This window comes from Meleagris gallopavo, chromosome 3, assembly GCF_905368555.1.
Source record: "Meleagris gallopavo chromosome 3, MGAL_WU_HG_1.1, whole genome shotgun sequence".
In the NCBI taxonomy this organism is placed as follows: Eukaryota; Metazoa; Chordata; class Aves; order Galliformes; family Phasianidae; genus Meleagris; species Meleagris gallopavo.
In genome coordinates, this window is record NC_139406.1 from 25,972,743 (window position 1) to 25,994,395 (window position 21,653).

Sequence of the window (21,653 nt, forward strand, 5' to 3'; positions counted from 1 at the left end):
GTGTGAGGAGTTATCTCTCAATTCCTGTTTGTGAAACACAACTGCAATGAATATTTATCACCACTTTATTTAGCAGCATGAACAAAAGGAGCTGTTATAAATAAACAAATAACACTATGGCAGTTTCACTGCTGTTATCTTGACATTCTGTTCTGAAGTCAATCAAACTGAAAGACAAAGCAATCAGGGAAAAGACCAATTCAGACACCCAAATTGCAGTTTCTATTTTTGTGTGTTAACTACCGTCATCACCGATTTGTCCAAGATGCTAGCATGAGGAAGCTGTTGGTGGAATATGACAGGTGTCAGCATGGCATTTGCATGCTTCTAGAATGAAAGGCAGGTTTTAAACGTCAATCGACATGACTTGTTTTAAGGTTCCCTTAGCATATTAGCAAAATTCTGAAGAAATTTACGGAGAGGTAACATTTGCAAAGTAGAGCAATTTCAGTTCGAGAGAATGTAATTAAATAGTCAGTAATACAGTAGGGGAAAAAGGGAGGCAACTCTGCCTTTCTAACTTCTTGCAGTGTCCCTACTGGCTGCTCTTGCGGCTGTCCCTCACCTCTAGCCTTTCATGTACAAAATGAAACCGCCTCTCTGGTGCAGTTGTGCTGATAATAGCAGCTGACTCACTTTCAACCTATTTGTCCTCAGACCTACTTTGACAGCCACTTTATTCTTCAGAGCGAGCAGAGCAAAACTTTAAAATGTGTCACTAACTTGCACAAAACCTCCAGTGCAAATTTAGTAACCCATCTGCTCTGCAGAGCAGAACCCAGGTCAGGAATGCACTGAACACTTCAGCTCAATCCAGCTAATGTAGATGCTTGAAAAGTATTTGCAAGATTGGTGTATGGATATAAAGCAGAATGCACGTTGCCTGGATAGACTCAGAGGCCTGCTCATCCAGACGGAAAAGCTGGAGAAGATACGTGTCCAGGAGCTTTTCTTCAGCATCTCTATTGGCTGCCATCTTCTGAAATGTGCTGTGTGTAGTAGAAACCATCTAATATAGGTTGGTGCTTGTCTGGCTGCTGGGGGAGCAGAACACTGGAAAATTCCACTGTGCTGGCAGGTTGGCTGCTTAATTCTGTTACTGTAATTCATTGTACACTTTGAGAGGGACCTTCCTTCACCAGCATTCACCTAGTGTGTGGAAGGGTCAGACCTTTCACACTGACTACGCAAATGCTTCCCAATGTCAGACAGCTAGGTCTTCAGGTCCCTGAGCATGCATCACACCTGCCCACATACCACTCACTAAAAACTGAATCCTCAGAACACCCACAAAGCTCCACAGCCCAGCATTCAGCTGGAAGACAGCTATTCTCTAAAACCATCCCCAACAAGAAAAATGCATTCATATTCAGCCATCTCAATGGAGTTTTCTAAAACCACATATATATTATACAGTCAGTCATATCACCTGAATTTGTCATACTAGAAAGTCTTTGTCTCAGCTATGATATTTATACAAGAAGGTGCATTTTAAGATCTTATTTACTGCTTAGGACAAAGAGAATTAATTGAGCTCCTTTTTTATATGATAGAATCAGAGCTTCAAATAAACAGCCCATACCTACTATCTTTCTTTGAACTTGGGACTGAAGTGCAGTCTGGAATGGAGAAACTGCCTTTGGGAGAGAAAATAAGGCAAGGTCAAGAAGTCTTTTAGTGTTGTGGTTTGGTTTTAGAGCTCTTAGAAAAAAATCCTAATGTGCACCATGTTCGCATATAAATCATCAGCTCTGCTCTTTGTAGATATCATTCAGCATTTAGATGTTCAGAGCCAACTTCCTCCCTTTACCATAAGCTTTCTTCATCCCATGCCTGCATTCAGCTGAGTAGCTTTTCCAGACTTAAAGAAGGTCTTCCAAAAGGACACATTCTAAAATAGACAGGAAGCAATTTCCTAATGTCATTTCACACCTCCCCAGATGCTACGTTCAAATTAATCATCTGTTCTGGGGGCAGCAGATGGAAAATAATATTCTTGATTAAATGGGTCTAATGAGAACTGGAGGACCTGTGTTGACTGTTGATTTCGCAAGAAGCCCTGAGAAGTTTTTGGACTAAGTGGGAATATTGACATTTACTGTAAGCAAAAGAAGTGCTGCTACTTCTTGACTACCAAGAAACTTTGATAAAGCAGAAGACTAGCAATCTATTTTGATTTTGGCCTCTCCAGGCTTAGGATCTGGAATGACACTTGATCTATTTTTCAGCCATGAAAGTGAGCTGATGGCCCGATTCGAGTTTCACACTACAGCTCCAAAACCTGTAGTGCTTCTCAGTTGCCAGGAGGAAGATAGAGTGAGGAGAAAATAGGCAGCACTTTCCAGGACGGAAACAAAAAGTACATTTCAGGATCTTTTTCAGTGAAGTTCCTGCAACATAAAGGCACCAGGAGCAACTCTGCAGTCAACTCCTGCAGTAGGTCCCATCTAAGCTAGTTGGTTCTATGTAAATGGATGCCCAACACCCCTGCCTGGTGCCTCCTGCTACCACGCTGTGCTCTCCTGCCTTGATTCCTCATTTTATCCCGTTCCGTGGTCGTGCTACTACTTTCTGGTGTTTCAGCTGTCTGATTATGTTCTCCTCACTTCACATTTCTCTCCCTCTCCCCTAGATCTTGCTCCCTTCCTTTCTCTCACACACCTTCCTTTCCTATGATTTCTAAATCATTTTTTTTGGCTTGCTGGGAACAGAAAAACTAAAACCTATTCTTCAGCAATAGCACTGAGGCATAAACTACTGATGCAGCTAGACAATAACGATACAGTATTTTCCCTTAAAATAGTTCAACCCTCTTTCCAAATCTTTTAATTACCTACATTCCTAGCAATCTGCCTTCCTCCGCGGTCAGCAGCACAATGCTTCTGTGCTCCCTGCTGTTCCCTTTTCCCTACACTTCCCCTAGCACAAGTCGCTCCTGCTGTAAGCTGTCTCTTCAATAGGAACATTTTTATTTTTGGTGTGGCAGGAACTTAATCCTGCCCTAGTTCATGCAGTGTACTTTTGCTTCTTTCTTCCTTGGACTATTTGTTGCTGTAGCTTATCACATGCGCTCTGCTCCCCTTTTGCTGCAGCTACAAAGCACTCCACATTTTGATTTGCCTCTCCTGCAGCTCCGAAACTCAGAGTGATACAAAGAACCTCCTACAGCCAGAAAGCAACTCTGATTTTTAGCAACGACGTTTGCTCTAACTATTTAAAGCACATTTAAGAAGATACATAATAAGTAGGTTTGAGGGAAGTGGTAGCGATCCACCCACTATCTTCCTTTTAGCTAACCCTTTAATTAAATATTAAAGATATGGTTCTCAGGAAGATTTGGAATAACTTACTGGCAGAAAAAATGAGACAGGTTGAAACACAGCAGAGAAAGAAACATCCCCCCTCCCAAGGTTTCACCACACCTTCACGCTGCTTTTAACAGTATTTTACTGTACTGATGAGACAAGAGCTTTTCAGAAGGGAAATAAACCTTTCCAGCTTTCCCGTGATAGATCTCTCTATACATTTTCAGTAACTCCCACTAGGAATTGCAAATTATACAATGCCTAACTAAACATACTCGTTTCCTCTTTCTAGCAGAGAGCAAAAAAGTGTTCATAAAAATGGCTAACTAAACTACTTGAAATGTTATTCCTTTCTCAAAGGACGCATTCTGCAGCTGGATGCACAGAAGCGACACCCAGTTGGAGAGGGAAAGCATATATACAGAATTACAGCACTGTCTCCAAGTATTAAACAGGGTGAGATAAATCACAGCAAGATCTGTGTAGATCTATGGTAAGAAGCATTTCCAGTTATAACTGACACAAGGCACACCATGTGGGTGTCACAAATGGCCAGAGGAGAAAGAAGAGGCAAAAAGGAGAAGTGTGAGAAACCAGCAATGTTCACAAGACTGCATGGTTTTGACCTGCATAGCCGTTTTGGTGAAAGCTCTGATTGTTTTCATCTAGCTGACAAACAGCCACACTGGCAAAGCAGATGAACTGAGCAGTGGTTTTGCACCAGTACTGCATGAGCATCTATCTGCTCTGCTACTTCTTAATTTGTACTCTTGTTCCTTCGTTCCTCATTCCTCTTTGGTCTTCTCTGTTGTGTGCAGTCTTACATCAAAGCCCTGGGACTCTCTGTATGGTCTCCGCTGCTGCTATAATACAACCAGAACCCAATCATCAACCACTTCTACTTGGCTTTGTGTTACACATGCAAAGGAAAGCATTTTCAAGCATGCACTTCTTCTCCCTCCTAATTAGATTCTTACAAATGATACTGTCCTGCTTTCAATTAAAATATTGCCATAATGTGATTTCACAGTAAGAAATCTATTATTTTGAATACAAAGGTTGGCCAAAATGATAAAATTCTTGAGGCAACAAAAATGATACTGGTGATTTTATTCAGCATGTGTCCAATACGATTTTCCATTCAGAATCCACATTTTTAATGCTTTTCTTATACCATTCTAAACATTACCTTCAGCTTATGGAGTCCCTTAAGAAAGTTTTTCCATTTGTTTACCAGAAAACTTAAATCTTAATGATTAAATAATAGGACACTTATATACATCAGTGGGTTTTCTCAGATACTGGGGTCTAAGTACATACAATGTCTATTGAGTAGAAAGAAAAAAGAAAATCCAGTCATGCAAATCATCTTACAAACCATGTTTCATTTGCTTCAAAAATTTTTACTCCGTTACTGGCATATCATTTTAAAATTAAGCAGACAATTTTTAAGGTTGCTTTGTCCATTTCCACTTGTTTGTTTTGCCGTTTTGAAGAACTGAGGGGCCACATGCGACTGCAGAAGGTTCTGGTAGGGTAATTATGCTTCTGCTACCACCAACCACTCTGAACCCTGGTGTGGATGTGTTTAAAAAAAGAAAAAAAAAAAAAAAAAAAAAAAATCACCTAACCTTCAGCTAACTGCACTGCTTTATTTCTGAACATCACAGTATCAGCATAGATAGCACATTGTAATCGGTTGGGTGATTCCACTTAATTTCTCAACACTAGGACCTTTCAGCATTTTAATTCCCGTTTCATTTATGAATTAAAGGTCATATATAGAGCACAAATGAGGTCTAAATTTAGTCACAGCAGACCACAGTTCCACATAAAGACAAATCTTCAAGTTATGTTGACCTGCTAGGAGACAAAGATAAACAGCACAGCAAACATGTACCTGCAATGCACTGCTTCCCTATTAAATATTAACTGTTTCATTTACATTTAAATGAACTGAGCAGTAATGGATAGACTTTCCAGTACTGCTGTTTGGTGCTGCTGTCATGGAAAGAAGCTGAAGACAATGTGGGCTGTATGGGGGCAAATGATGCAATCTCAATATCCGCTCAAGTGACTTCAATGACGACCATTCTCCAGTCTTGAAACATAATCCTAAACAGCATCTTTTTTTCCCTCTCCCTCTGTAAACACATCTGTTCATAAATAACTTAGATGTCTCCTTGACATTCATGGTATGTAACTGAAGCTGAAGTAGAAAAGGATGGGCGGTGTACAGCACTGAGGAGATGTCACAGTACTTTTGTTCAGCATTTTTGTTAAGTGCGGGTTGCTAACATCAGCCATCAGAGACGGGTGGAGTCACCCACCCATATTTTTCATGGGTCTTCACCAAACTCTTAAATGTTGCTTCAGCTTCCTTTCGACTGAACGACTTTTTTGATTTGCCAGCTTTTCTGCAGATACGGCCCTGCACCGAACAAAAGAGAAAACCTTCATTAAGCATGTGAATATACGCAGCTGGAAACCATAGCTTAAGTTTTCAACACCTCCAGGCATTAGGCACTCATTTGCAGATCCCAGAAAGCATAGCTCCCAAAAAGGGAAGTGGGGCAGTCAAATACGCTATTAGAGATCATTAAACATTATAACGCAGTAATGGGAAAAAAAAAAAAAAGAAAAATCCTCTAGGGGGCTTTTCTCCCCAGCGAGCCCCTGTGCTGGCACACTGCCCTTCTGGGCTCACTGCTTTTTCTTGTTGCATGTGAACTGTGCAAATGAAGGCAGGGATGCCTGCTCCACAGCGTTCGGCATGCCAGCCCTCACTGAGCAGTCCAAGAGCAGCATTAAGCAGGCACTCCATGCAGTGTGCAGCCCCAGGCCCTTTCCTCCTGCTAAAGAGAGAGGGGCTCTGCAGGTCACCCCCATGCTCCAGGAACCAGAATGGGGCTGAGGAGACAGACAGACATTTCTGAGCAATTTTTATGCCATGCTCGTAAAGCAGTCTGAGGTGAGACTGACTATGGAGCAGCCCATGACTGGAAAATCACCACAAAAGTGACGCATTTCTGCTTGCTCCATCTCAATGCTACCCATATCCAACCCACCACACTCTGCTGCCAATGCAGAACGTCACTACAAAATGTGCCTTTCCTGTGAAACACACTTCATTTGTCTTTTCCTCTGACCTGTCAGAAACAAATAGCCTCGGGATTTCTTGCAGGCAGGAGCACCTGCTTGCTTCCAACCTACATAAAAGAATTCCTATTTACATACTACTGCTTCACAACGAGTTGACTTGATAATACCCGAGCACATATGCATCTAAACATACTGCACTTTTATTACTTTGCAATTAAATATTACCTCCAAACACATGGCATATAATTTCAAATCTTTGTATGGCAACATAGACATTTAGTGTGTTATTAATAGCCCACCTTATTTTGCACATTGGTCCGTGTCAGTTACAAAACAGCAGAAGAAAAAAAATATAGCTGTAAATTTATTCCATTCTACCGCACTAATACCTTTTAAAGCATTTATGCCTATTGGATTTGTCACAAAATAGATGTTCATTAAAATCAAGTACAGTAATTTCTCCAACTTGTCAGCCTGCAGTTTTTTAGAATATATCACATTTGATGAGCAAATACCATAGGATCCAAGTTAGCACGCTCTTATTTTTTTGCACTCTTTCACTCAGAAAGATGCAATTGTTATTATTGAGAAAATGATTAGCTGCGGGGAGAAAAAGAATAAAACACAGGGGGAAAAAAGAAAACAATGAACTCTATCCTCAGAGTACCACTAAATAAGTAAGATTCCTCTGCAGCCATCTCATTTACCAAAATGATGCACAGATACCATTTTGTTCAGCACCACTATTGTTATGACTAAACAGTAGATGCAGGACATTAAAAAAAAAAAAAAGCTGTTTCATATTCCTGTCCTTAAAAGTCATTTTCCTGTGTGCTTTGACTTCTCTTCCAGAAAACCTGAGATTAGGAACATCATTTCACTCCTGATTTATACCTCCTTGGTTTCCTCATATACAACTATATTACCTTGTGATGCTTTTCTTCCTATCCGCCATCTATAAACTGGCAGTATATTTTCTCTTCAAATAACCTGCTAGACTAAACAGCAAGACAACTTCCCTATCCCCATACTAACTTGGGGATTAATATTTTACAAATAAGGGTGGTCTGAAGGGTAATCACTTAATCCCGCAAACAAGTTTTCTTAAAAAATGTTCCTTTTTCAGTTTTGACACAATTAGTAATTAAATAAAACTAGGTAACATTTTCAAAATCTCACAAGTGCTACTTTTGATATTGCTCTTCCCTGGAGCATTTCTGCTCCAGTTGGGTGCTGCACATACAACACATTCACATCGACTTATTCAATTCCATATGCTGCAGTAGTTACAAAACATATTCTATTTTTTTTTTCTCCAAGTCCAAGCATACCTGGAGAAATATAGGAAAAATTAATCCAAATTGCAACAGAAGATGAAATTAGCCAGGGAAATTGTGTCTTCAAAATGTCACCCATTAAATACTTTTCAATGTATATATAAACCTGATTCAGTGCTTTGTTTACACATTAGACCAATCTGCCATCTCATCTCACACCGAAGATTTTTTATAATTTTAAAGCTTTCATACCTTTCTGAATTGTTTGCACAGCACCTAGCACAGTATGATCTATGTCTTCTTCAGGTTTAAGCAAGTTTTAATAATACTCCGTACCTAGAAATAGGATCTTGGCATTCAGAACAGCTACCACTCACATTCAGTTTCAACTCCTTACTGCTTTGAAAAAGGAAAGAATTCTTTGGTGTCAGAATAACGTAGTGAGCATCATACCACCTAAAATGTCACTGGAGCTGCAAGAGACAAAATGAGAATTGTTCCATGACTTTCTTCTCATACTTCCTTTTAGTGTAATAAATCAATAAAGCCATTTCTAAAACACAGTCACGTACTGCATGCAGGTTAAGTGTAAGCTGTGCCATCAAAGACCACCTAATTGTATTGGATGCAGTCAACTCATTTCCATAAATTTATACAGCAAATACTGTCACCACTGTCTCTTATTAACCAATACCTGCCAGGTGTTTATAATTTGTTTAAAATTTAACCTTGTGGTTTACAAGTCTCCCTTCCGGGTGCCTCAAATAAATCTGAAAAAGAAAGAAGGGTGGAACATCAGACGAAATAATTTGGATGATTTTAAGTTGGTGCTAGAGTGGTATCTACCATGTTAAGGACTCGTATCTTTTTGCTATGCCCACAAAACCTCTTCCCAGTTTTAACTAAAAGCGGCATTTTGTGCATAGTTATAAAATATCAAACAATTTTAACAGGCACTGTTGCCAGCTCTGACTGCAACTTGTTTTCCAATTGCTATCTAAACGTACAGTCATGTTAATTCTGGTCAGGAGTCTGTGAGCTGCTGCATATTGTAAATATGAAAAGGATGGTAAATACAGTAAGCAAATACAGCACTACCAAAGCTCAATTGTGCACAACTGCATTATGACTGATTTCCAAACCACACACGTCACTATTGCCGTGGCAGGGCACACAGATCATTTACATCACTGATGTTTTGAGTGCCAGGCACCCAACCAAGAAAAGTATCAAACTGATAGCTGAACAAGATCAGCACATTCCACAAAAGATTTAAAACAGAAAATCCAAGAAAACCTTTCATAAAGCCATTAATGTCAACTTTAGCTATGAGAAGTCGCACCAGGAGCTTATTTAAGTACTCGCAATACTTTCAGACACTCACAGAGAGCTTTACATAAAGGAATAACTGAAAATCTAATTAAAATAAAGAGTTGAAGAGAACATTTCAGATTTTGCCATCTGCTGTAACTTCATGTACTTACCAAGATGTAATTTTAACAAGCGAGAAACATGAAAGGTGAAAGTAATGACACAGCATGGTTTACACAGCCATGCTGAAATGCTGAAGGGCATGTGCTGCACTGAGCCTCCTCATGAATCTGTGCTCCTGCTGTGCCAGGCTTTCAGTGTCACTCTTTGCCCAAACTCACAAGTTGAGACTAAAAAACTTGTCAGAATCTAGTCCACAACCCTGCTAACTGCCAGGTAACTGGCAGGTGCTGCAGGTCACCTTTACAGGATACTGGACATATTGAGTATTTCTCCCTACAGCAAAAGAACACAAGTAAGCCTCATGTATGGTCTGGCACCCAAATTTGCAAGCTGTTGTGGGCAAATCTTGGAGCTTTTCTAATTCTCAGTGATGCCACAGTAGCCTCCACACTCTCCTCAACCATCAGCACAATCAGCATGTCCTTTCCCGGAGGACATGGCGTGACAGTGACGCACATCCTCACCAATATCAAACTCACTTGAAGTCACTTGGCACAACTATCAGGAACGTGCCGTATCTTTTCTTATCCAACAGTATCATGTCACAAAGTGGTCTGCAGACAGATTTAAGCCCTGTACAGAGATCCCAAATACAAAGCCTGAAGCTCTTCAGCTTGGAATTCAACTCCAACCATCTACCTGCCCACATCTAGCCTATGCGCCATGAAAAATAGTTGTGACATTCATTCCATTATTTCCAGTCTCAGGATGGCCTCAAGGGAATTTTTTTGGCAGCAATGAAGGGATTTATCTCTCTCATCAAACCAATTAGAGTAGCTCCCAGACTGAAACTCAACAGCTCTGGCACAACACAGAGTGTGGTGCTCTTCCATCTTGTATCAATTTCAGCACTATCTGACTACAGACAGGGAACTGGCCTCTCACAGGGTCGGTCAGTCACAGACGTGCTGGCTGGAAGGGACCTCCGGAGGTCTCTAGGCCCAACCAAGCAGTTGGAGCTGAACCACCAGCACAGGCCCAGCCCACAGCAGTACTGCACAGCCACGTTCTGAATCCTTCAGGGACAGAGGTCTCACTCAATCTTGTTGCGATGCAGGTCCCATGCACCGGGCCTCAATTTTACAGAGATTCATTGGAAGCAGACACCAGTCCTTTCATAACCAAGGTAATTCTGAAAACAGCCTCAAGCCCTGTGGTACACATCTCTGACGTGCCAAAGCAAACTCTTCAGTGACACACAGGCTTTTTTTCCCCTTTTTTTTTTTTCCTTTGCTTGTTAACAAGAAGCATTCATTACAAACAGCACACATCTAACGCACTCCAGAAGCTGAGAGGCCTTTGAGTTAGCACTGACCTTAACGCAAACCCCTGGTCCTGCATTCCTTTCATTAATCCTTGATATGCAAACAACTTCAAACTGGTCTTCCAAGAAAATCATACCTGTTCTCTGTACACAGGGTTAAATGTAGTCCATGTGTTTGAGTCAGCACAAGGCTGCATGGCCAAAATTTCATTTTCTCTCTTCATCTCTTCAATAGCTGTGCCGTACCACAGCTTTCCATGCCAAGAAAGAAGCAGTCTGTAGTGAATCACTTTTAGGTAAATGTTGAGAGAGGAAAAAAAAAGCAGAGGTTTAGACCTCAAAAGGCTGTAGCAAGTCACTGTGCTACATACAACATCCAAGGACAGGATGTGCCCACATTGTCTCGTTGTCCTCCACAGCTTATTCAAAACTAGAGGTTTTTTGGAGAGCTGGAGCACAGTGTGAGGCTCCGGTATGTAACACGTTCCACTCAGGTGACTGACTAATGGCCTTGGGCCTCAACTGTGCAAAGCCACATACTTTGCAAACACAGTCAAATCTGTTCAGATAAGCAGTGGAGGAATCAGACAGTTAAGACTGAACCAGTCCTGTTCTAGAAAACAAAAACAGTCCTGTTCTTCTAGAAAACAAGTTTCTAGAGGAAAACATTTCTACCAACCTTAGAGAAGCATTCAAAAGCAGAGCAATGCTCAAGTGGGCTACTGTCATGCTTTCAGGGCAGTGACTGCAATGTGCTATATCATTGTTAAATTGTAATACACACACTTCCTCCTCTTGATTACATGGTTTAATTCTTTTTTCCTTCACGTAGACACAATCGATCAGGTCCCAGAAACTGCAAACAATTTATACTGCATTAACAGGTAAGTATTGCCTATAGCTACAACAAAGCACTATAGCAAACGATGCAGATAAATACTGTTAATGTTGCAAAGTGGATTAAAAGCATGATGTTTTTCTGCAAATGTATGGTTTTTGAAGCCAGATTTCCTTGTCTTTTTTTAAATCTCCTTTTTAAAAATAACTCATACACAGAAGTGGAAACTGAGCAAGTTCCAGCTTTAAAGCATCCTATCAATTGCTCCTTTTGGGAATGTGCCTTTTTTGTTCAGGAAAAAGAAGTCTGAGTTCCATCTGGGCAATTATTAACACTCCCCTGTTTGGTGCAAGCATCTTTTAATCAATACGAACACCTACAGCTACAATCCCTGACTGCTACAGGGCACTGCGTTGTTCCTCCCTGCCTTTCTCTAAGGACAGCAGTCAGTAGCACGGCTTCAGCACAGCTGAGGGTTAAGGAATTTTGTGCATTTAAGGAGTCAGACAAACATTGTTTTGGCAAAAGAACAAGAAAATCTTGTCAGCCAACTACATCCTTGAAATTTGCCTCCAGCCCCAAAGTCACAACATGAGTTAGATCAGAAATAAGGTGGGCTTCCATCATGAGACAGCTGTGCCACCACACAGAAACTGCTAGACCAAATGCAGAAGGCTCATTTTCTGTGTCAATTTTCTGCTAAGCTCCCTGGAGTACCTCTCCCCATGCTATCCCTGCACAGTTATTGACAGTGATTGCTTTGTCCAGGTGAGGTGGAGGTGTTAAGGGCAGGCTGGATTGGGCCATGGGCAGCTTGATCTAGTATTAAATGTGCAGGTTGGTGGCCCTGCCCACAGCAGAGGGGTTGGAGCTTGATGATCCTTCCAACCCAAGCCATTGTATATGATTCTACGATATGAAAAAGCCAAAGGCATGACAGCCCTCTCTGCACTAGTCCACAGGTCCTCCACGTCACCAAACTGAAGTCAGCCAGGTTGAACACTGCCACGGCTGTGAAGCAAAGTAACTCAAATCAAAGCAAAGCAAAGGATCCTTTTTGACAGGTGTTGCAGACAAAAGAGCCACAGCCCAGATCGCACTGTCTCCATGCTTCAGAAAGGTACACCATAGCACTAGAAACTGAACAAACAAACCTCTGGGAACATTTAAATGATGTAAGACCAAATTGGGTAGGACTAGTGTCACAAGCCAGTACGCTTATTCCTTCATCTCCTGACTGTGATACATTTCATATTGATGCACATGGACATCTTAGTCAGAACCCTTGTTTCCAACTGCTTTAAGCACGTATCCTCAAAGCACCTTTAGAAAAAGGGTTATCTGTACTTCACAGATTGGAGAAGAGACTATAGAGAAACTATGACTTCCCCATAGCTGCACCTGAAGTGAGCCACAAAACCCAAATGCTAGATTTTAATCTCCACTGTTCAGCTTAAATGGTCTAACAAGGAAATTGAAATTATTAACTAAAGACTAATTTCCCTCCCACATAATTATTAAACACTTCAACTCTGAGTATACTTTATAGAAATATTTAATTTTGTCAAAATCATAGGAAATTTGATGTTTAAAGAACCTCACAGAATCTGACAAAATTAATCAAAGTTTTCTTTTTCTTTGTGATTCTTTTGTAAGGGTGCATATTCAGGAACCAAGTCCTACAGCAAATGGGGGAGCTGCTACCACTCATAACACAAACCTAGAAACAAGAGAAACACATAGTCATTCTACAGCTCATAAAACTTAAGTATGAGAAACATCTGAGCTCTGGGCCATTTCATAACACAGGCTTACTCTTCCTTCCTCAGGTTTACTTTCACTCATCTCTGCATGCAAATCTGGGATCTTTGGATCTTTGCCGATTTTTAACTTTACCAAGGAGTCACTGCAGAAATCCCAGACTTCTGAAGACTCATGGAAAGGAGAATGAAATCAATGAGGAGCTTCAATTTTAACAACATGCACAAATCCATGGAGGGGGACAAGACGACAGTTTCCAAGGACAGGCTCTGCATGTGCAAGAAGGCGGCATGTGGCACACACGTGTCACACACAACTGAGTACAGGCATGCTTGACACACCGCTCTTCAGTCTGGTGCTTAACAGGAATGGGCAAAACTAGATTGGCTTCTTGATCCTATTTCAGAACAGAAAGCACTTCTGTATCTGAAGTATGGTGCCCACTTGCCTGCTCTGCACAGATCAGTACAGAGCTTATAGTTATTTTCATTGAGGCATATATATGTTTCTCTTTAGCTTATGCACCATCCCATGCAGCTTGTCCTACAACTTCCCAAACCCATGTGATTACCCCTGGTTTTTGCTGAGAGTTAAAACCTGCCAGGAAGAGTGTTCAGCGTTCTGCAGAAGTGACTCCACAGCACGAGGCTGAACGAGGTGTCAGGCAGGGCAGCCCTAAGCCACACGCTCTTTGTAACACGACAGAAAACTGGCATCCAATTTACAAGTCAGACAACTGGATCCTGCACATATTAAATTTAACATATATTTTGAGCCATTCAGACAGGATAATCACCACAGCCTCCAAAGTTCTCCCTGTTTAACTGCAGAGTGATTGCACCTGGCAATCCTCACATCCCCCCCGGTGCCTAACATCAGCATTACCTTTTTTGACAATTGCAAAAGATAATTTGTGAACAGGAAACCGTATGTGAAGGACTGAATGTGTCAAGGAAAGAGATATTCACTGTCTCTCATCAGTGCAAAAGAGCTCAGGCGGGAAAAAGAAACACAGCTCCTATTAAATTATCTAACCAGTACCCCACGTTGTGACTGCAGATTCTCACTGGGGGACATGCCTAACATTAAGACACCCACCATATGAGGACCAGAATTATCTCAGAGTTACGAATCTTCAACCTGGAAGTCTCTGGCCATGCAAGGAAATCCCTGGGCACTGTGCAGATGCTAGGAAAACAGCCTATTTTCAAGGCTAGCCTGTAAAAGAAAAAAAAAAAAAAAAAAATCTTCCACACAGCAGAAAGTAGGTTGCTTTGGTTACTCCTCCGTGAGAACACCATGTCGCCCCTCAGGGACCAGGCTTTCTGCATTTGAAAAAATACAATTCTTCCACAAAGTATCTGACAGAACACGCAAACACTACAGCTCACTCTACCTAACACTTTCTCTTAAGGAAATGAGGACTCCTTCTACAGCTTAAGGGAAAATTTTGCTCTCCTGAGCAAGTCCAATTTTGTTACAAACCAAAGCATTGATTCTTTTGAGTTTTGATTCAGATCAGCCAACTACTGCATGGAAGAATCAGTTCCACTATCCATAAAAGCATGTTCTAAAATGGGCAGTTTGTTTCAATTTAGTGATTTTTCTTATTTGATGACTATTTAACACTGAGAATGATTGCTAAATGTATTTTAAAGTCTCTGAAAGTCTCCCTTACTGCGCTTTGAAGGGGTAAAATGGAGATTATGTTCCCTCTGCTTTTTAGAAGAATTAAAGCTGCCTCCTACTTCAACGAGTTAGAATCCTTGTGTCTTCATTCCTCTCAGTAGAATATATTTGCATAATAATAGAGTCTATAGTCAGAAGAGCAATATATCAGAGTACACATGAACAGTGTTTTTCCCAGCCCATTCATCATTCCCAGCACCTCAATGTGGCAAATATTATGCTCCCTCTTAAACTTCAGCTTGAAAATGAGGGACTTCTCAATTGCAATAAAAGACAAACCTTTGAAGGCCAACATATCTGATTTTCCTCTCTATAACTAAACAATATTTTTTGTTACCTCTTCAACACAGCATTTATACCTTTTCATGAGGAACAAACCCTGTAATACATTCTTTGCCTCCTCTGTAATCTCTGTATATTAGTCAACATATATATTCAGTGGCAGTCCTAACCTTGAAGGCAACCGGCATCATTTACTCAGGCAATAAATCAAAAGCTAAAAGCAACACAGTTTTATATTTAAGGTCCTAATATGAAGATGGCCCCAAATAACTGAGAGGCCACTGATTCCTCTACAACTTTCTGCAGTATTTGAGATCAGCTGATTTATTCAAGGCTACAGTCCTCAAACTGAGTATCTGGAGTAGGAAAGCTCACGGCTTTGCAATTAATTTCTGCTATACATATCTGAAGGACCTGGAGCCTGCTGACATCCTAGACATCATGCAAGTCCATCTGCTATCTGCTGTCTCATACTTTTGTTTGAAAGGATGGAGAGGGAGTAGTTTAGAGTATGAGTAACAGCTATGTTCTGGGTTTGTTTTTTCATAAAATAAGTCCACTTCTCCTGGTAGAAGTCAGCTGTGATAGAGTATTTTTAAAATGAAAGGAGAGATGAGCTTAATGTTCATGCAAGGCACATCTCTCTTCAAGCAAAGAGGCTACACTGAGGTATTCCTAACATTACAATTCACAAATAAAAATTATTTGAATTCAAAAAATTTTGCTACAGGAAATTAAATCTTAATCACAGATTACATTTGGCTTTGATTTAAAACGTTACAGAGAGGTTCACATCAGTAAGAGCACTCATGACTATGGATTCCTATTTCAGTATGCCCTGAGAAAATCCGTATGCTCCTTATATTTTGTAATATGGCAGAATGAGGGCCTGTTTTCCCTCAAAACAGAGAACTTTTTCCACAAGCCTGCCTGCAGACTTGACAGCTACCTGTGGCTGATAGACCTATCCTGAGCCTCCATGGAGAGAGAGAGCCAGGGAACTCAGAAAAAGGACAAGAAGGCCTGCACCAAACAGTTGCCAGCTTAGACACAAACTCCAAGGCATCCTATGCAGCTGCATTAGCTGCTCTCAAAAAAAAAAAAAAAATAGTTTTGTCCTCTTTGAAGCTGCTACTAAGCCAATGTCAAATCATTCCTCTCTGAAGAGAAACAACATTTTTCCAACTGCCTGCTAACTTTATCCAAGGAAACAAGTTCCAGAATCTTTTTCTTCTAAATATAAAGTGCTAGTATTTTGTTTAGTGCATTAAGAGACTCAAAATCCTCTTCCACTTTTGGACAAAGTCTGTTTTTCCTATGGGACTGTATCATCTGCAGCATCTTCAGATGCAAGCCAGCTCCTGAGCCCCATGCCAGCCTAGCTCACGTGTCACTCAGTGAGGATCACAACCAGCCTACCACTCCTTCAGTGCTCTCGTATGACTGGCGCTGCTGCCGCTGCCTTCACCCAGCTACTGGTGTTATTAGTCTCACCATCACAACTACACTGTTATCAGGAAACTGAGAGCTACAGATGCATTTTCAAACCCTTCTCCTTAATTTCAGACTATTGTGAGGGCACCACTCAGCAGGCCATTCCCAAAGCCTAGATGAGAGGATAGACATGGGAGGTCCTGCCAGGCAGGAATGCTGAACAGTTGCCTCCAAGGTAACCAACAACTGACATTCACGTTACTTCCTTCACATCACCCCAGGTTAGTATTTCCTTGGGTTAGCTCCTAGCCCCACCATGGGCTGATGGCAACCTTGACTGGGGCTCAGTGGGGCCAAGAGTCTGCCCAAGGGGGTGAAGCCAGCGAGCGGTTGACTAACATGAAGCTGTCCCCTTGAATCCAAGGCTGCAGTTGAGTTAAGGACAATACCAAGTTTATAAAATAAAATTCTGGATTCCAGACAGATAAACAGTCTTAGGCCTTTGATGTTCTGAGAATTCCCCTCAAGATACTGACTAGGGCTGTGTGAATAATTGACTTATTCAGCTGAATAGCTGAACCAACCAACCAAACAAACCCCAACTTGTTTGGCAATTAACATTTTCTTTCCTCCCTTGAAAAATGAAAAAAGCATAGTTTGGGGTTGGTGAATTGTTTCATTCAAACAAATTATCTCTCTTTCATTAAAATATTTTCTTCTATCTAAAAAAATGCAATTCAAGATTTTGAATAGGAAACAAAGGTATGGAGAGAAACTCAAAGTAGTTACTGGGCCAATACAAGTGCCTCTGCATCCCATAATGTAAAACATTTTTCAAGCAATGTTACCCGAGGTGTTTGGATCCTGCCTGTGGAACCTGGAGAAACACCCATCCTACATGAAAATCCAGTACAGGTTAAAACTTCTGCTTGAGTTTGAGAATTGGGACCTAACGTCTCAAGCTGTGGATCAGCTGTGTTGAAGTCTTCCTACAAACTAAACTCCTGAATTAGATGTTTCAATTGAGGGACATCAAAACAATTTCTCTCAATTTTTCTTTCAATCTGCTAAAAGGTTTGCAATATCTGTCAAAAAATCTGAAACTGTCAAGAATCTCAATTGCCTCAAAATGTATTTTCAGTGCTAGCTCTATGAGCTTTTCCACCACTTTGTCAACAAAATAAATAAATAAAAAGCTTCTATACATTCAGAGGTCAACAACTTGATATACCAAGAAGAGTTTTCCCTGAAGAACTAAAACCCAGCACAGAACAGCAGTGCAATAGTTACTACTGCAAAATAGCACTGGAAAGAAATAGTGAATGAAATCAACCACCTTCATTTTATCATTCAAACTGTCAAAAGGAAAAATGCATGCTGGTGGAAAGTTCAGCCCTGCCTACTCACATCTGCGTTCGCGTTACAGACACGCACCCTCAGATGTGTCACAGCCCTGACTATTTACAATGATTTCATGCTACATCACCACTCCACACGTGGGTGACATTTCTCCTGAAGGTCCCCACAGCCTCGTGCTCCCAGTGGGACCCACATGGCAAGGCGGCCTCTGAGAATGATTGCCCTGGACCTCAGCACGAGCTGGGCTGCACCCATCATTAATTACTGCTGATTTTTAATTCAGAAATTAAACCATGACCCTGACTGAGGTGGTTTGCTGTTTGTTCAGGAAGAGCCACTGCGGGCAGTGAGACTGCCTACAGCATGACAGGAGTTACCTGAAACCAGCCCTGCAGCTCAGGGGAATACAGCACCCTCTACTTCCGACATTTCTGCAGCTGTATTCTCTTTCTAAAAATAACAGCCCAAAGCATATTACCTTTACAATAAAAACCAAAACACAGCGATCCAGGAGTGTCTGCTGTATTTTGAGCCGTATTATGCAATTGAATCAAGATTACATAACCAGAGTGTGATTACAGAAATGTGGCTCCCATTACACAGAGCTTGGCTACAGTTACAGAGCGGCAACCCATCGCAGATTACACATCTGCAACTGAGAAATTGAATTTATTGTTAATATCACCTATTAGCTTGGAACGCAATCTGAGACTTGGGAACACGCATCTCACAGCTAGTGAGCTACTAAGTTACCAGCAGCCATTTATTTCACCCTACACACACTGTCCTTTTTATAATTAACATCTTGAACTTCTGAAAGAATGTTATTGAAACTCCTGTATATTAAATGCACCTACTAACGATGCCCTCATAAACATCCTTCAGTATCAGAAACTACCATGACTTTGGGGAAAACTCTTACAGGATTTAGAGAGAAATATTAATAAATATGTAGTTATATATCGTATAATTCAATAATTCAGTGTTTTTCTTAACTGAGTCATTTTATGATGTCAGTGAATCTTAACCATTTAACATTCAACATCTGATACTGCAGAAATGTGCTGAATTGTTGTGGGGAGGGGAAAAAAAAAAAGCAGAGAATTTAGCAGTCCTCCTAGGTTCTTGTTAAAAATAACAAGAAATATAATTACTGTAATAAGAGATGAGTTAATAAATTGTGTGACACAGTAGGAGAAGCTGCAGAACTTTGGTACACCTTAATGGGCTCCACATAAATGAAGGTTGCTTTTTTTTTTTTTTCCTGGAAGATGTTTTTTTATATCCCAAGGTGACCTAGAGAACTTGACCTCCTCAAACAAAAGGCAGAGAAAAATACAATCTGATTGAAAAAAAAGTATAGTAGGTCCAGATCGTTCAAGGAAAAAGGAGAAAAGGCCACTTACAAATGAGTCCACTGAACACCCACATTTTCCATGTTAAGACAAACCAAGCAGAAGCAAACAGGAGTGACGTTCTCTTTTCCAAGCAAATGGAAAATACGTTATTATTTGCTCTTCTCCTCACTTCCAAGATATGAATACAAGAAGTTACACAGCATCGTGCAGTGACTGACAAGGAGCTGTGCATGGCATGGAGCTCAAGGGCATTTGTGAGGTGAGCAGAAACACCACCTAACTCAGCCATGGGTATGCTACACTGCCCGCTACAGTGACCACAACAACGGGCTCCACCACTAATAGTTACCCAGTTATTAAAACATCTTATGAATTACTTCTCTCCCGAGGATATTCTGCAGAAGAAAAAGAAAAAAATAGAAATAGAATGTGTTGAGTCAAGTGGGGACAGATGAGAGAATAGGGCCGGTGGAGCTAGGAACCTTCTGAGGAGGAGAGGGAGCTGCAGAGTCACCCTGCATGAGCTGCTACCTCTGGGCAGCAGCACTTGAAGATGGCACAGCTCTGCCACAGCAAAGACAGGTGCAAGCTGCAAAGGCCACGGTGGAGGATAGCGGCAGACAAAGCCCCACACCAAAGGCCGGACTTCACACAAGAAGCCAGCCAGTATGGGGCTCTGCAGGCATGGCTGACCAGCATGCGACGGGCTCCAGCCCCAAGCCCCAGTGGGTACTGCAGAGCCCCTCTTGCTTTGGGGCACGGGATGCGACCATCATGCACCTTGATGCCACCGGCAACAGAGCCAAGAGGAGGGACGACACACACGCGGGAGGGCACGGAGGGGTACCTGCCCCTCGCCCCTCCGTGCCGCCCCGCATCTCTGCGGCCGGCCAAGGTCAGCCACAGGCAAAGCCCCGCCGTTCCCGGGGCCGCCATCCCAGCGGGGGCACGGACATCCCGCGCCCCTCGGCCCCTACCTGCCCCTTGACCAGGCTGGCGGCGAACTGCCTCATGACGGCCTCCACGGTGTAGGCGCTGGACCAGCCGCGGGGAGTGAGCAGCTCCATGCAGATGGCCCCGCCGTCCAGCACGTAGCCGTTCTCCAGGCGCGGGCTGAGCACCCTCATGAAGGGCGGCGAGAAGGGGAAGTTGTCGGGGAAGGTGAGGTTGAGTAGGATGTACTCCGTGTTGGTCTCCTTCATGTCCTGCCACAGCACCGAGTCCTTGTCTACCTGGTGCAGCTTCACGTTCCAGTCGAAGAGGCTCTCGTCCACCAGCTCCACCGAGATGAAGCGGTCGCTGAGCCGCGCGATGTCCTGCAGCTCCTTCATCAGCCGCCGGGTCCGCACCTGCGTGCAGTGCTGCTGCCGGCCGGCGGGCGCCAGCGGCCCCGAGCCCGACGCCAGCGGCACCAGCGGCGCCGAGCCCGGCCCGGAGCTGGAGCCGGGCCGCTGCGGGGCCGCCTCCCTACCCGCGCCGGGCTCCCGGGCCGCCTCCCGCGGCTTCTCCCGGCCGCCGCCCGAGCGCGGCGGCGGGGGCTGCTTAGCCGGCTCCGGCGCCTTCTTGGTCTTGCGGCCGCCGGGGCTGCTCTCGCTGCTGCTGCTGCTGCAGCCGCCGCCGCCGCCGTGGGGGCCCTGCGGCTGGGGCTTGTTGCTGCCGTTCTTCGGGCCGCCCCGGCCGCGGAGCGAGGAGCCCTGCTGGCTGCTGCGGTGGTGGTGGTGGTGCTTGGGGTCCTCCGTGTCCCGGTTGTGTAGCCGGATCAGCCCGATTTTCCTCAGCAGAGTGGCCATGTTGCGCGCGGCCGCAGTGCCTCCTGCCGCTATTTTATATCTATCTCGCTATCTTTATTCTGAAGCCCCGGCGGTGGGCGGGGGGGCGGCGCCGCGCGGGCGGGGACCCCTCCGCGCCGCTCGGCTCCGGGCGAAGGGGCGGCGGGCAGGGAGGCGGCGGCGGCGGCGGCGCGGGAGGACGTGCGGCCGCCGCTCAAACGCCTCCTCCTCTCGCTAGGGCTGCTGCGAGCGGCATTGCGGCGCAGGGGCTGCTGACGGGGACATCACGGCCCTGCGGCCGTGGCCATCATCCCGTGAAAAAGAAGGGGAAAAAAAAAAAAAAAAAAGGAGAGGGAAGCGCAGAGAGCCCCCTCCCCCCGCGCTGCAGATGGCCTCCCCGGCACCTTCGGCTCACACCCACCCGAGCCAATCCCCGGCGGGCCGGTCCCTTCTGAGCGCCTGGCGCCTCCCCCGGGCGGGGGGACCGGCGGAGGCTCCCAGCACCCGCCTCCCACCGGCTCCCCGCTCGCCCGCGGCGGCGCAGCGCGCCCGGGCTCTTTGTTCGGCGGCCGGGCCCTGCCGCAGCCCCCGCGCTGTCTCCGCGCCGCGCCGCCGGCTGCCGCCGGAATCATCCCGCTCCGCAGCGCCGCCGCCCGGCCGCCCGCTGGCCCTCGGGGCCTCTCGCTGCGGCAGTGCGGCCCGGGGCTAGTGCCGGGGGTCA

At 43.7% G+C, this 21,653-nt stretch overlaps 1 protein-coding gene across 1 annotated transcript; it reads right to left on the bottom strand.

Moving 5' to 3' along the window:
* Positions 1 to 4,398: 4,398 nt before the first annotated feature.
* UBE2QL1 (ubiquitin conjugating enzyme E2 QL1) lies at positions 4,399 to 21,344 on the bottom strand. Its single transcript, XM_003204845.4, has 2 exons — positions 20,141 to 21,344; positions 4,399 to 5,736 (listed from the first exon to the last, which is right to left on the bottom strand). The coding sequence occupies exons 1-2, from the start codon at positions 20,951 to 20,953 to the stop codon at positions 5,605 to 5,607; spliced, it is 945 nt and encodes a 314-aa protein (XP_003204893.2). The 5' UTR covers positions 20,954 to 21,344; the 3' UTR covers positions 4,399 to 5,604.
* Between the last annotated feature and the right edge of the window lie 309 nt (positions 21,345 to 21,653).

Coding starts and splice junctions, on each gene's coding strand:
- UBE2QL1 (XM_003204845.4), bottom strand. CDS start 20,953: ATGGCCACTCTGCTGAGGAAAATCGGGCTGATCCGGCTACACAACCGG. Junction 5,737..20,140: donor CCAGCCTGGTCAAGGGGCAG/GTAGGGGCCGAG, acceptor TGTTCGGTGCAG/GGCCGTATCTGCAGAAAAGC.